General features: G+C 52.6%; 1 protein-coding gene across 2 annotated transcripts in view; it reads right to left on the bottom strand.

Annotated features, from left to right (window-relative positions):
* The window catches only part of RMDN3 (regulator of microtubule dynamics 3), a 42414-nt gene extending 28164 nt beyond the window's left edge, over positions 1-14250 (bottom strand). Inside the window, exons 1-6 of one of the 2 annotated variants that reach the window (XM_075425492.1) lie at positions 14133-14250; positions 12125-12311; positions 11341-11487; positions 6949-7222; positions 5257-5359; positions 4230-4290 (exon numbers count right to left, since the gene is read on the bottom strand). In XM_075425492.1, the coding sequence (XP_075281607.1) occupies positions 4230-4290; positions 5257-5359; positions 6949-7222; positions 11341-11487; positions 12125-12311; positions 14133-14250 (890 nt within the window). The remainder of the gene's footprint in view (positions 1-4229; positions 4291-5256; positions 5360-6948; positions 7223-11340; positions 11488-12124; positions 12312-14132) is intronic. The other variant, XM_075425493.1, reaches the window with a different exon arrangement.
* Positions 14251-15307: the final 1057 nt, after the last annotated feature.

Below are 15307 nucleotides of genomic sequence, written 5' to 3'. Positions count from 1 at the left end.
CGGAAGTAACGAAAAGGCTCATCACACTAGCATGACACAAATCCACGCTGCCCCCCAGCCTGGGTTCTGCAATGAATTCCTGTCCTCTCGTCTGCAAAGAGACATGGTAGAAAGAGAGTAACACAGGGAATACAGCACGGGTGACGAGAGGTAACACGACGATTCCCTGTGAAAAGGCGTAACACCACACCAGGGCTCTTCAGCACGGGAAACAGGCACTAACGAAAGTCTGGTTGGAGGCTGGTAACCAGTGGTGTCCCCCAGGGGTCAGTACTGGGCCCAGTCTTGTTTAACTTCTTCATCAACGACCTGGATGAAGAGTTAGAATGTACCCTCAGCAAGTTTGCTGATGACACCAAACTGGGAGGTGTGGTAGATACACCAGAAGGCTGTGCTGCCATTCAGCGTGACCTGGACAGGCTGGAGAGTTGGGCAGAGAGGAACCTGATGAGGTTCAACAAAGGCAAATGCAGGGTCCTGCCCCTGGGGAGGAACAACCCCAGGCACCAGTACAGGCTGGGGCGGCCCTGCTGGAGAGCAGCTCTGCGGAGAGGGACCTGGGTGTCCTGGTGGACGACAGGCTGACCATGAGCCAGCAGCGTGCCCTGGCTGCCAAGAAAGCCAATGGGATCCTGGGGTGCATCAAGAAGAGTGTGGGCAGCAGGGCGAGGGAGGTTCTCCTTCCCCTCTACACTGCCCTGGTGAGGCCCCATCTGCAGTACTGTGTCCAGTTCTGGGCTGCCCAGTTCAACAAAGATGAAGAGCTACTGGAGAGAGTCCAGCGCAGGGCTGCGAGGATGATGAGGGGACTGGAGCATCTCTCCTGCGAGGAGAGGCTGAGGGAGCTGGGCTTGTTCAGCCTGGAGAAGAGAAGGCTGCGAGGGGACCTTAGAAATGCCTACAAATATCTGCAGGGTGGGGGTCAGGAGGACGGGGCCAGACTCTTTCCAGTGGTGCCCAGCGACAGGACAAGGGGCAATGGGCACAAACTGAAGCAGAGGAAGCTCCAGCTGAACACGAGGAAGAACTTCTTCCCTCTGAGGGTGACGGAGCCCTGGCCCAGGCTGCCCAGGGAGGCTGTGGAGTCTCCTTCTCTGGAGATATTCCAGCCCCGCCTGGACGCGGTGCTGTGCCCCCTGCTCTGGGTGACCCTGCTTGGGCAGGGGGTGGGACTGGGTGACCCCAGAGGTCCCTTCCAACCCCGACCATTCTGTGATTCTGTGAAATGCGACAGAACGAACCCGCACTTTACAGAGGAAGTGGGAATTATCATTCCCTGCTCACTTCTCCATAAACCAAGAGCTAGGGCACCAAATGAAAACCAAGAGAGCTTTAAAGCCTCTACTGGCAGTTCCAGACCGAGTAAGCAGGTTCCTTCTACACAGGGCATGTTCAGCCAGGGGGTCTGTGCCAGAGGACGGTATGGAAACGCACGAGCCAAGCGGTTAAAACCAGGCTGCACAGCTCCATCGCGGGCGAGGAACCGCCCTCTGTGCTCTCCCTGCAGGGGTCAGGACAGCACACCGAAGGAAAGTGATCACTGGATTCTTTCCTCTTTTTATTTTTTAATATTTTCCCAAACATTGCTAGCACAGACAGCACGGTGAACGAAACGCGATTCTCAGCAACGCGCCCACTACTCCAGCAAAGGGAAGACAGCCTATAATGTCTTTTGGAACTATGTTTCATCCTATATATGTATCTTTTCATATATTAAGCACAATTTCATTAGCAACAATTTTTTTCTCAGGGTAATATTAATCATCACAAAAAAAGACACTGTAATTACAACAGCTTGCGCCCACCCCATGACCCACAGCGCTGGAAAGGGAGTAATTTCCTGCTCTGTTCCTGGCAGGAAATCATTCTTTCTGCGGCTGATCCAGGTAGTTGGATACTCATCTCCAACAAATCCCACGCCTCCCACACGCTGCTCCGCTGTTCCCTCGCCAGCTGCCCGTGCTGCAGCTGCTCTCCAGAGCCCAGGGTCCGAGGTAGCCGTGCGGCAGCCTCACCGTGCTGGGGGGGGGACAGGGCTAACCGGCAGGACTCGGTGCTCTCACCCAGAGCGCCGTGGGAAGAGGTGGGCACAGGCCCCACCAGGGCCACCGAGCACACCCCAGCTCCAAAGCCTGAGATTTCCCACTGGGGACACACGACTAAACAGCACGTCACAGCCCCTGCTCCCGCACACCGTAAACCCCGAATTGCAGAGCTGGGCTCTCAGTATTCCACCCTGAAGCAGAGCCTTGCTTTGTCAAATATCAGAGTGGCTTACAAACTTGAAGGCTCAACCTGGAGACCGAAAACCCGTTCCTTCAGGATGTTCAGCCAGCAGAAAAAGCCGAACACCACAATCTGCTAGACATGAGCAGCCCAGTATTATTCCTTCGTATCACAGCTTGAATTGAGCACAGCAATTCATTACTCAGAGCTATTCCTGTAGAATACACAGTCTTTTCAAGACGATAAAGGCATTTCTTTAGACACCAGTAGTCCAAACCGATCTTTCTTACTTGGTAAAGATATTCAGCACCCTGTTTTCCCAGTAATCTCCATCAAGAGAATCATTTCTCTTTTATTCTATTTTACATGTTGTCCACCCCTCACAGTGACTGCTGATAAACACCGTTCACCAAGGAATTCACCAGAATACCAGACAAGCATATTCCCTCACCTCTGCCCACATCTGTAGCACTCTACAAACTCTCTGCTGGTGTATTTTGTACAAGAGCAGCGATCCTTTCAATCCCATACATGAGTTGCAACCAAAGCCTGTTCATTCAGCAAGGTACCTTCCCTCCCACCTACCTCCTTACCGAAATCCTAACCAGCTGCAGCATTTCTACAAACATAGAACACCTTGCTCAGCTAAACTGCAGATCATTGCACCTTCTATCATGAAAAAAACCAGAATATTTTTCTACGAAAAAAAGCACCATATGCTGCGGTCTCAATTCATTTCAAAGCCAGAGTGCTTTGCAGAGTGACAAGCAGCATCCAAGAGCAGAATACAGCAGTGCCAGGCCAGAAAACAGACTATAAAAGAATAATGTTTCTATTTACTCCAGAATTCAGAGGAATATAAGAACATTGGCACAGCACTAAGCCCACGCTCGCAGGCCTAGCTGATTGATGCAAATATATCACCTCTTGACATAAAGCAAGCGTCTCTGCGGAGCAGAGCATTACTGAAACGTCAGTAACAGAGTAAAAAACGACAATTAACCCAAGAATGTTGGAGGACCACAAAGGAAAAACCTCATTCAGATCTGACATGTAACTCCCAAGCCTTTGCCCCCGCAGCTGCGCAGCTGGCTGCGAGCTCAGCCCAGAGGAAACGCGCATCACGCTACAGGGGGCTGAAAAGGGGCCAGGGGAAAGCGCGAGCCTCACCACGCCGAGCTCTCAAACCCAGGAGCTGGCGTCCTGCAAGTTATCGGTGCGAAACACACTCTCTGGCAGCCCACCTACACCCAGCGCAGCACAGGGCGCTCCCACACACGTTTTCCCAGGGTCTGCACTATCAAAAGCGACGCCGAGGGAGCTCAGCTCCTCTCTGTGCCGCGACGCTCGCGGCATCCCGCCCCGGCACGCGCGTGGGCCCCAGCGCCAGCTCCTGAGCGAGTCACCGCCTTCTGCGTGGTTCCCCTCCGGGACACAACTCCCAGCAAAGCCTCTCAACAAGCTTTCCTTCACCTTTGCAAAATATATGCACTTAAGCCCAAAGAACACGCAGTCCGCTAGGTTTAGCCTGGAGAATGCCACAGGGAGCTCACTGCACTTGCACCCCTCGCGCTGCTTTTGTCCGCAGCTTGTTCCTCCACGCCTCACCCGAAGCGCATCCCTCACCACCACCAAAGTCCGTCGACTTGCTGGGTGCACGCTCACAAACGCCCTGATACAGTCTGTTCTCAGGATCCAGCGAAGTTCATTACGCTGTTTGGGAGAGATTGCTCCAGAATTCTGGCCATCTCATCTCAGACAGAAATTCATAATTAAATTGGCAAAATGTGTTACTATAATCACAACCAAACCTACCGTCTCTCAAGCTATCACTTGTGCCAACTAACCAAAGCTGTTAAAAATGGCTTTTTATGGAAAATAACATCAATGTAGTATACTCCAAGTGAGCTTTTTTTTTTTGCTGTGAGGTGAGCTGCATTTAAAAACAATCTCCAAGCCCTTTTCCTATACTTCTTAAAAGCAAGAAGTAAAAAGTTACATACCACTGGTGGCACTCTGCACACTGATCCCACTTCTGTAAGGCAATTTCTAGCTCTTCTTTCCCTGAAAATAAGTGGTCAGAGGTAAGAAATTCAGCCGCTTTCTCTCTTTACTTCTTTCTCTGAGGCTGTCAGACTACAATAACAGAATGGCATAAAAGTAATATATTTCTTGGTTCTATAACACATTTGGCTTGAGAACGTCCCACAAACGATTCACCCTCTTGCAGTGACACGGAGCACCCAAGGCCACTCAGAGATCGCACAAATTTGCAGCGCGGTAGCAAATTGTGCTGACCCACCACCACAGCTGCACCTCACCTGGAAGTACCGTTACCCGTAAGGAGAATGCCTTCCACACCACGGCAAGAGAAGTTAACGGGAGCTTTCAGCAGTTTAGCTCTGAAGCATTTCAGAGCCTCAGCTCTAGGACTCGCCCCACTTCCACCTCCCCTCCACGAACCTGCGGTCTCCAAAAGCTGAAAACGAAGCACCTGCTGAAGGCCAAAAGGACTATCCAAACAAAACTTACAATTTCATGTTTTGAACGGCTACACTGATTTCCAGAAAAGAACAATTATATTAGATAGCTACAGTATTAACTAATTATATATATAACAAACCACATTTGAGGCAAGGAAGAAGAACGAGGGAATGAAATTCAACTGGTTCCTCTAAGCAAACACACATTTAAAAATGTATTTCGTCTTTATATCTGCACGTGTGAGCAACACAAAAAATTAACTGCACTACAGAAAAAGCTTATTTATCTGAATACCACACAGGATATGGATGACAGGTTTGAGAAACTAACTTTTACATCGTTAACTACCCCTTGGTCTACTTACACTATCTTTCAGAAAGCAAAAATTTTAAACACCTAGCACCACAGTACTGCTAGCTACTCACTTTAAAAAAAAGATTCCAAGGAAAAAAATTAATCCACCGCATTGTTTGCAAGTGTCGGGTTTATAATGCTGAGCAGCTTTGAACCTCCCCCGTCCTTTGCCTCGGACACACAGCTCCTCACCCTCAGATGCGTACGACCTCTTCTCGTCCATGTCTTCTGCGAGTCTGCACATGTCGCTATGGGCTCGGGCCAGGCGCCACAGAAAGTCCTTCTGGTCTGCATACTGCAGGAAAAACAGAAATGTGGTACATCCAGACCCACCCTGCCACGGACAGAGAGCATGAGAAAGAAAAATCGAGTGGGGGCACACACTAGAAGTCGCACAGACGTTTTTAAAAACCCTTACAGGGCCCTAACTCTGCGAGAACTGAAGCAGAACCACAAAAGAGCAAGCTGGATGGCCAAATTTATGACTAAGCTTACTATGCTAGACTACTCGTACGAGCCTCATTGTTGGCACCTTCTACCAAAGAACCTTTCCACTGCACAGGCCACACGGGGGTCAGTCCTTCAGCTGCCTCTGCTAACCTCAAAATACAGAAAAAAAAAAAAAATCACCCTAAACCTCACCACTTCATCAAAACTCACAATTTGAATTTTACTTTTCCTCGTGCTTCAGTCTGCATTCAAACAGTTTCACATCCTGACCTGCTCTTAAATCCAGGGCAGTGCTGTAGCTGTACTGCTGCACTTGAAGTGGACATGTTCTCAAAAACTCCAACTTACTTTTAAAAAAAAAAAAGAAAAAAAAAAAGAAAAAGTAGAAACTTCCAACACAACCTCCTAACAGTCTGGTTCCTTCTGCGACAGTATCACAAATAGAAGACAGTGGGAGAGTCACCAGAAAGCAGCACACAAGAGAAATTCAGCAGCCAACAGGCCTGCCATTTCTTCCTGGTGTGAAGGGAAACACAATCTCCTCAAACTGGTCCAGTTATCTGTTATTTCTGCCCTTCTGTTCCTCCTGGAAACACAGGAGCCGACCAGGCTTCGCTCTTCAGCGAGCCACTCACCCGAGGGGTGTTCTCTGCCAGCTGTGCCGTCCTTCGGCAAGCGCTAACCGAGGCCGACCGTGCCACTGCGGCAGGCACAGGCACACCAGCACCGGCAGCCGAGGGTGACAACAGCCACAGCAAGACGCGTCTCAGCGCCGGGGGCATCCCTGCGTGTGGCCAAGGCCCGGCCCAGCCCCCGGCACCAGCCAGCACAGCACCATGGCCGCCCCAGCTACGCTCCCACACCTCATCGCTCGCTCGGCCGGGGCACCAGCCCGCAGCGCCTACGCGATGCGAAAAGACGCATTCTTTACGGTGGGAAAGGACCTGCGCCACCCAGGTTTCCAACCTCATCCACTAATAAACACCAAGTGCTGCCTAATCCTGTTTGAATTTGCAACTTATTTATCTCGTGACCCACCGCGCGTGTGCTGGGCACTCCTCGGAAAGACCAAGATTCCTCACTAGAGACCGAGCACCGCGTATGCCACGAGAGAAACGTCTTCCAGGTGTCCGCCAAGTTGCCTGCACACAGGCACTACTGTTGTCTCACACATGTACAGCGTGTTCACTCAGGGCAAGCGACGACACGGTGAGACACGGGGTTCCAAGACAGCGAGCGACTGGGAACCGGCGGCTGCTGCTGCCGCCTGAACCGTCCTGGCCTTCAGCCCACTCTCCAGCCGCGCCTGGAAGGGGTCACTGAAGCTGCCCAGCCGCCGTGCAGGACCTGGACCCTGCTCCGAGACGCAATTTCCTCCTTCCCAGCTATCTAACTGAAAAAAAGAACCACTGCTGCAAAATATAGAAAGGCCACCTTTACCGCCAGCTTGTTGTTCAGCAGGAGCTGGAATCCCTCGCTCTTCTCCTGCTCATCCCCACCGTGCAAGCGGTCAGCCTGCTGCAGCAGCTGACCCAGCCCTTCCTCCGGCGAGGAATCCACGACGAACTGCGTTTCATCCTCGTTGGCGAGATCCAGGGAGTCCCGTCGCGCGGTTCTCACTGTTTCACAGCTCACTTCATCTTCCTCTTCTTCAGTCTCCCTCTCGGACTCCCGGTCGTAATCAGACTCAGCGTTGGCTGTCGTGTACCTTTGAGAAAAAAAAACAAATGAGAACAACACGACGCAAAATTAGTGCGAGGAGATGCTGTGCAGCCTGGGACAGTTTTGTACACACAGTACAGAACAAACAACCCTTCCTATGGAGGAAGAGGAGCATCTTCGTTTGGCCTGGAGGACACCGCGCCAGCCGAGCGTCTCCAGTGACACACCAGCCATTACTTCTCACGTAACACAGGCAATCTCCAAAAGCTGGAGCAAGCAGGCTCCCCAGAAGTTAAGCAGAACTCAGTCACCAGTGTCCACCCCTCGCCTGCAGACCGTAACAGCTCTCAGACCATCCAACTCAGCGTAAGAGAATCCAACAACCGAGAACAGAGCCAGGACAATTCAGTTAAATGTATGGATTACGAAAGAGAGTTTCAACACAAAAATCTGACACGCTCATCCAAGTGGAAACTATAACTTGAGGGTTTTGGCCTGTTGCAGGAAATTTCAGACCCAACAGCTGTTTTGGCCGTATCCAGTCCCTCCGTGATGCTGCCCGAGCGCTAAATACAACACAGCTTGCTCACGCTGACACGTGAAGAGGTGCAAAACAGTAGGAGAGCAAGCGTAAGCGCTTCACACGAGCAAGAAGTCCAGCAAGGAGACAGCAGAGGAGCCGCAGAGAGACACCGTGTGTACAAAACCCAGACACTCATTAGCTGCTAAATTAGAGATATGAACAAGGGTGAAGTTCAGATCAAAGTTTCTGAAAATGGCTAAAACTGAGCTCCCCCAAATCCTACACAGGCACCCAAGCTGGAAATTTAACCCAGCACTACGTAGCGACTGATGCCACTGCAGTGGGGTGTCTGCTTACAGAATTCATTTCTTTTTAAACCAGGCTCTCTGTCCCCCTCACATCTATCTGCAAGCTCTTCACTGCAGAATAAGCACAAGTCAGCCAGTCATTCCAGAATGTGCACTTTTATATCTGGATTTTGTTGGTTTATCCGGACAGAAAGCTCTCATCCTGAGGCAAGCTACTTCAAAACGCCTAATTCTAGGGAATATTTGTAATTGTTACCCAATTAAACTGTGCCCAAGCCATGTGTTGAGCTTTACAAGTTCTGCCAGAACCAAAAGCCATTGCAGTCCGGGGGCGGTCGGTGCCTACAGCCGCGCTCCCTTCGGTGCCGGCTGAAGTCCTGCTCCGAGGGAGAGCCTCGGGCCCTGCCTGCGAAGCTGCCTTCATCTGGAGACGAAGATAGGCGACCGCAGTCGGTATCTGACGACAGCAGGCACAGCACCTCGGCCACGCGCAGATAACAAGACCCCTCTGGCTACCAGAGCTCCCGTGTTCCGAGAGCGCTCAGTAACGCTCACGCATTTCCCTCTCTGGCAGAGGGTAAGCACATACCCTCACCCACCACAGCCGCACCAGCCCTCAGGCAGACGTTCACGAACGCACCGCTTTGTACCGAAACATTTTAAGGCAAGAAATAAAGGAAGAGCCACCCTTACCACTGCAAAGCCAGCACTACGAGACATGCTGGTGATTACGTAGCCAGCACTAAATTAACGAATAACGTAGCAACACAGTGGTCGGTGACACTGTCATGGCTCTGTTTCACACTAAAAGCTTCATTTCTTAATATTTTCTTAAGAAGAATGGTAATACCTGTTCTCTAGACTACCTCATTTTCAGCATTTGCACATAAACCCCTCAAATTCTTTTATTTCCCGGCCTATCCGACTACGCAGCACAGCTGTGGTGCTGTCTCACTACGGCACTTTGCTGGCAGCTGCGACGATTTCGGTGCTCCCGCTGAAAAACACTTTCCGCGACGGAGGCCCCTGAAACACAACGCGGTCTTTAAAAGAGGCAGCAACAGACGGCTTCAATACGCTTTCTTCCTCCACCACAAAAATGTGTTTTCTCCAAGACAGCTCATACAAGATGCTGCCAGTTAAAAAAGACAAGTAATACCGTATATAACTTCATAAACTCAGACTTTTCAGACAGATTAAGGGATTTGGATGTTACCAGCCTGTTTTCTCGAGTTTACGATGATGGAAAGTTCTGAAATGCTTTAGTATGTTGAGGCCTCTGGCTAGCACACACCCTGAACGAAAATGAAAACATTCTATCTGGAACAAACAAGCACAAGGGAAGAGGAGGCAAAGCAGCCCAACAGCCCCACGCGGTGCCAAAGCAATACCGAGAAACCCAGCAGCCCCAGAGCTCCGGGCTCCCGAAAGCTCGTGAAGACTTTTGTGAATTGGATGTGAAATCGGAGAAGGCGCTTATGTCCTTGTGGTTTACACAACGGGGCTGAAACGCCAGTTCTGCTTTCTGAATCTCATTAAAAGAGCGCTGTTGCCAGAAGTGAATACGCAGCTGAAATTCATCTGTTGAGAATAGTCTCACTCTTCCTCCCAGTGGCTGCTGAAACACTTTAACAGTCTTTTCCAAAATTTACATTCCCTACCCCGATTTTCTCCTAGCAGATCTTAGCATTTACATCTCTAACAGACAATATTGCATACTGCAGGCAGCTGGTCCTGAACAGACTCATGTTACAGACTCATTACACCTATTTGGACAGGTCAAATACCAGAGTGAGAAGTTCTGTATTATTTGAAATGTTTTTAAAATCAGATGAGAGCTGCTTATCCACTAGTTCCCCACACTGGTCACTGAACCTAATTACAGATTTTAAATAAAATGCAAGAACTCCTCCAACCATCACTAGGTCCCGGTACAGTAATGAGGTTTTGCAGCAAAACACGTCCCTGCTCTGCAGTTCACTTGAGGTCCCCTAAGCAGGATGCCTTCTCTGAACCTTGGAATCGTTGCCAGCCTCTATCGTGACTTCAAATTTTCTCAGGATCGGGCAGCAGCTGGGGCTGGTACCTGCTGAAAAAGACCAGGCTTTTCAGCACACGTTACAAAACCCCTTGGCCCCCTGACGACTCCACGCACCAGTTATTATCTAGACAGCAAGGTCTTGTCTTCAGAACCAACTATACAGTTTTACAATCCGTTCTGCAGCCTTGTTTCCTGTTACACCATCGCGAACCGCCTGCTCCCTAGTTTTGCTTTCATGTAAACACCCACCTCGGAAGAACGAAGCGGTTCTAGGAGCTGAAGGAGACCACACCAGCTCCTCCCGGCTTCACCACCTCCAGCCACTAAAGACAACACACCAGGCTGACGTGGCTGCACAGCAGTCACCAAGCCTGCTCTCCTGGGGTTCCGGGTCCGCTGCTCCAGGAGGCGGCTGCAGCAAGGGCTGCTTCGCCCCCCGATCGCAAACCCGGGCGCCTGCGGGTCACCCTGCCCTGCCTGACCGGCCCTTTAGCTGCCGCCCAGCAGCACCCCGTGCCCAAACTCTGCCTGCCTCGCTCTCCGGGCTATGGTTAACTTCTCTCTCTACTTTTCATTTCAGCTCTCCTGGGAAAACGCAGACAGGCAGCGCTGCGTGCTTCGGAGCCCGCTCACACACCTCAAAAGCCACAGAGCTCGTCTGACGAAGGCGCAGAAGAGAAGCGTTTCATCAGAAAAGCCGCAGTCACACACTCGCAGGCAGCAGACCTCGTTTGCTACCTAATATCACAACACTTGCAGCTATATTGTAGTTTTCACCATTGTTCTTAAACTATACTGTCGTTTTCACCCATTTTCAAGAATTTAAGCAACACAGCCGATCAGTGTGACACACTGAGCAAAGTCCGTAAGAAATACCCTAGCCAAAGACATTACAGTTAACTGGAATATATTTTAAACTTTCTCAGCTTCTCCAGACACTCTAAAATCCACAACTGTACGGAAATGCTATGTATAAACTCCCTCACTCAAGTCTCAGGCTGGACTTCACTTCTTCCTGCAAGGTTCCCTAAACAAATTATTGCTTAAAAAACCCTCAAAAAACATACTTTTCTTTTTCATTTCCCCCCTTTCTCTAAAAGTCACAATCATTGCACTTCTCTCAGCCTGGCCCTGGCAGTAGTAAACTTACTGTAACAAAAGCAGTTAAAACCAGGAGGACAGGCACCTAGTTGGGCAAGAAATCCCCTCCTTTACGCTACCAACTGCTCAGACGTTCAGTGACTGGGCACCAAAGCCGGCAAAATCTGCTCCTCAGCAGGTGCTCTGCTTACCCTCCCTCGCTTTCTCCATCGTCTGTATTGGTGGCTCCCGAGCTGGCTGTGAAATAAATGGAACTGGAGCCCGTGGAATCACTTCTTTCTCTAGGAAACGGGAACCTTCTCCGGCGAGCTACTTTCTGGGTTTCTTCCAGATGGGACCTTTGAGGAAGGTAAAAAGAGAAACAAATGAACATCTGATAGCAAAATCTCTGCTGTTTCACTTCCCTCCTCCCCTCTAGCAGGCTCTACCCAACTCACTCTACACCCAAAGAATGCACCAGGCGACTCGCTCTTGCTTACACAAACGTCCCGCGCCCCGACAGCGAGCGCCGCACTCCGCAGCCACAGCGAGCCCGGCCGCAGACGCAGGCCACGCACAACGCAGAGGGGTGACCGCATCACCGCGCTCCTCGGAAGAATTCCAGCAGAGCCCGCGGAATCCTGACCCATCTCGCACAATACAGGACCTTTTACTCTATACCAAAAGCTACCTACAGCTGGCAGCAATTGGAGAGAAAATTGCAATAAAAGAGAGAAATATTTACAGAACAAACAACCTTCCCAGTCTAGCACACGAAGCAAGTGTCAGCTTAGTACTCCATAGGGAAAAACAGCCCTGCCTAAATATACATTTTTTTTTTTTACATTAATCTGACTGCAGGTCAAGACTTAACACCAGTGGAAACTACACAGACGCTTTTTCCACTTCTGGATTTTAAATTTAACACGCTCAGTCACACCTGTGGAGTAAATACATGCACTGGCAGGCCACGGCTCCGAGGGGCAGGGTCGATACCTGACTTCGCTCACGATTTCCGCAGCGAGGAGCTGCAGGCTGCTGCGCAGCTCCTCCACCTCCCTCCTCAGCTCCGCGACGCTCCGCAGCACGAAGTCCAGGCGCTCCAGCACGGCCACCTGCTCGTCGCACCCGAGGAGAGGCGCGCGCATCGCCCCATCGCCCGCCTCCGCAGCACCCGGCGCCGCTTCAAGGAGAGCAGAGGAGAAGTTCGTTAGATGCAAATGGGAGGGGATTTCACACGGGAAATCTCGGCACGATTTTGTTTCCAGGAGACGGAGGGTGTGAGGCTTGGCCTCAGGCACTGCCGCCTGACCTGGCCTCAGGTTTTGGGTTCTTCAGCTGGGTCACCGCTCCCCTCCCTGACACCAGCCTCCAGCCACCCCTCACAGATTCACAACAGCTGGGGTAAACACAGCCCTTTTAACTACACTGCCATAAAAAAATCCCCTTGTAGAATTAATTTTTTTTTTAAGAGAAAAATCTATCCCGAATATCACAAAGGCTGCTGCAGATGAAGAAACCGCTGGGGTTTATTTAAAGTCCTTATTGCAAATTACTTCAGTTCCTACTCTCCGCACTCCTGTATCAGCCTCACACGGAGAAGCTGCCCTCTGCTTTTCTCCCGAGCTGCAGTCAGCCCAGGAGGCCAGGAAAGCAACCAGCTCACAAGATAACACGGGGCAATAAACGAGGGCAACACCAGCTAATTTTGGACAGAAAAGACCTATTCTTTAAAATAAGACAAAGAATCAAAAACCTCTGTTCTCATTCGAGGAAAAAACCCACAGAAGCCCAGAGGGGACGTCAGACTTCCAGGAGCAGTTTAGTCATTAAACTGCCTTCTGCCGAGCGTCCAGCACCTCCACCCGCCTGTCCGATCCCTGCACCTTCCTGCAGGCACAGCTCGATCAACCGGTGCCTCAGCACAGGTTTACGCCTCTGGATTTTACATGTGTTTTCTTGAAAGCTCATTAATATTATAAATAAATACACGACCAGTTACAGCAGTTATTTCAGGAAGAACACTCTTTTTACATCAACAAGAACAAAGGGAATCACTCTCCAAAACGCAGCCAGATGTGCAGCAATGAAGGGCTTGTCTTCCAGCGCACCCGGTGTTAAAGCACCTAAACTCAGAATCCCAGCATAGCAGGGGTGGGCAGGGACCTCTGTGGGTCACCCAGCCCAGCCCCCTGCCCAAGCAGGGTCACCCAGAGCAGGCTGCACAGCACCGCGTCCAGGCGGGGCTGGAATATCTCCAGAGAAGGAGACTCCACAACCTCCCTGGGCAGCCTGGGCCAGGGCTCCGGCACCCTCAGAGGGAACAAGTTCTTCCTCATCTTCAGCTGGAGCTTCCTCTGCTTCAGTTTGTGCCCATTGCCCCTTGTCCTGTCGCTGGGCACCACTGGAAAGAGTCTGGCCCCGTCCTCCTGACCCCACCCTGCAGATATTTAGAGGCATTTCGAAGGTCCCCTCGCAGCCTTCTCTTCTCCAGGCTGAACAAGCCCAGCTCCCTCAGCCTCTCCTCGGAGGAGAGATGCTCCAGGCCCCTCCTCATCCTCGCAGCCCTCAGGGCTGAAGACCTGACTGCTCCCGAAGGACTCGGTGCTGCCGCCTTTTCCCTGCTCTTCCTCTGCCCCTCGGGAAGCGCGCCGTCTGCCTGCCACTCTCCGGAGAGGGGGCTGCGCAGCATCCCAGCGGCGTTCGTCTGGTGCCCCAGCCCTCCCCAGCCCTCAGCCCCGTCAAACCGGACGGACTGATTCCTCTCCAGCGACGCGCCCAGCAGCCCGGGCAGCGGCTCCGGGCAGCCCCAGCCCCCCACCCCGGTCCGCGGCCTCCGCAGCTCGCACCCCGCCGCCGGGGAACGCGGAGCGCCGGGGCGGCTCCCGAAAGCGCCCGGGTCGGGCCGGGCCGCGCCGCTGGGCCCCGGTCCCCGCGGGCAGCCGCGCCGCGCCGCGCGCCGCCCCCCGCCCCGTGCCCGCGCCCGGCCCCGCCGCCCCCCTACCCCGGCTCCGGCCGCCGCCCCACCGCCGCCGCAGCGCCCACAGCAGGCCCAGCCCGGCGCCCGCCGCCGCGCCCAGCGCCAGCGCCAGGCCCAGCCGCCCGGGCCCGGGCCGCGCCATGGCCGCCCCCCGCCCGCCCCGCGGCCGGCTCACGGCTATGACGTCCGGGGGGAGGCGCCCTATGGGGGGCAGTGGCGTCACGCTGCGCGACGGAGGGGCGGGGCCGGCGCGGGGCGAGCCCCTCGTGACGTCACGAGGGCGCCAAGGAGGCGCCTGCGGCCGGGACTGAGCCGGTGCGGGAACCAGTACCGGTACCGGTACCTGCACCGGTACCTGTACCTGCACTGGTACCTGTACCTGCACCGGTACCTGCACCTGCACCGGTACCTGCACCGGTACCTGCACCTGCACCTGTACCTGTACCTGCACCGGTACCTGTACCTGTACCTGTACCTGCACCTACACCTGTACCTGCACCTGCACTTACACCTACACCTGTACCTGTACCTACAGCCACACCTACACCAGTACCTACACCTGTACCTACACCGGTACCTGTACTGGTACCTGCACCTACAGCCACACCTACACCTGTATGTGTACCCATACCTACACCGGTACCTGCACCAGTACCGGTACCTGTACCTACACCTGTACCTGTACCTACAGCCACACCTACACCTGTACCTGTACCTACACCTGTACCTACACCTGTACACCCTTACCTGTACCTGCAGCCACATCTGTACCTACACCTGCACCTACATCTGTACCTACACCCATTCCTGTACTTACACATGTACCTGTACCTACAGCTACACCTGTACCTGTACCTACACCTGTACCTACAGTCACACCAGTACCTACACCTACACCTGTACCTACACCTACACCTGTACCTACACCTGTACCTGTACCTACACCTGCCTCTACACCCACACCTATACCTGTACGTGCTGCTATGCCTATACCTGTACCTGGCCCTACAGCTGCCCCTACAGCCGCACCGTTACCTACACCTGCACTTGTACCTGTACCCGTACACATGTCTACACCTGCACCTACACCTACACCTGCACCTACACCTGCAGCTGTACCCACACCCACAGCTTTGCCTACACCTGCACCTCTACTCGTACCTGTGTCCACACCCGCACCCACACCCACACCTCACCCC

Source organism: Opisthocomus hoazin, chromosome 7 (assembly GCF_030867145.1).
Source record: "Opisthocomus hoazin isolate bOpiHoa1 chromosome 7, bOpiHoa1.hap1, whole genome shotgun sequence".
Taxonomy (NCBI): domain Eukaryota; kingdom Metazoa; phylum Chordata; class Aves; order Opisthocomiformes; family Opisthocomidae; genus Opisthocomus; species Opisthocomus hoazin.
Note: the sequence above shows the minus strand (reverse complement) of the source record. Positions and strands in the feature narration are given on the sequence as shown.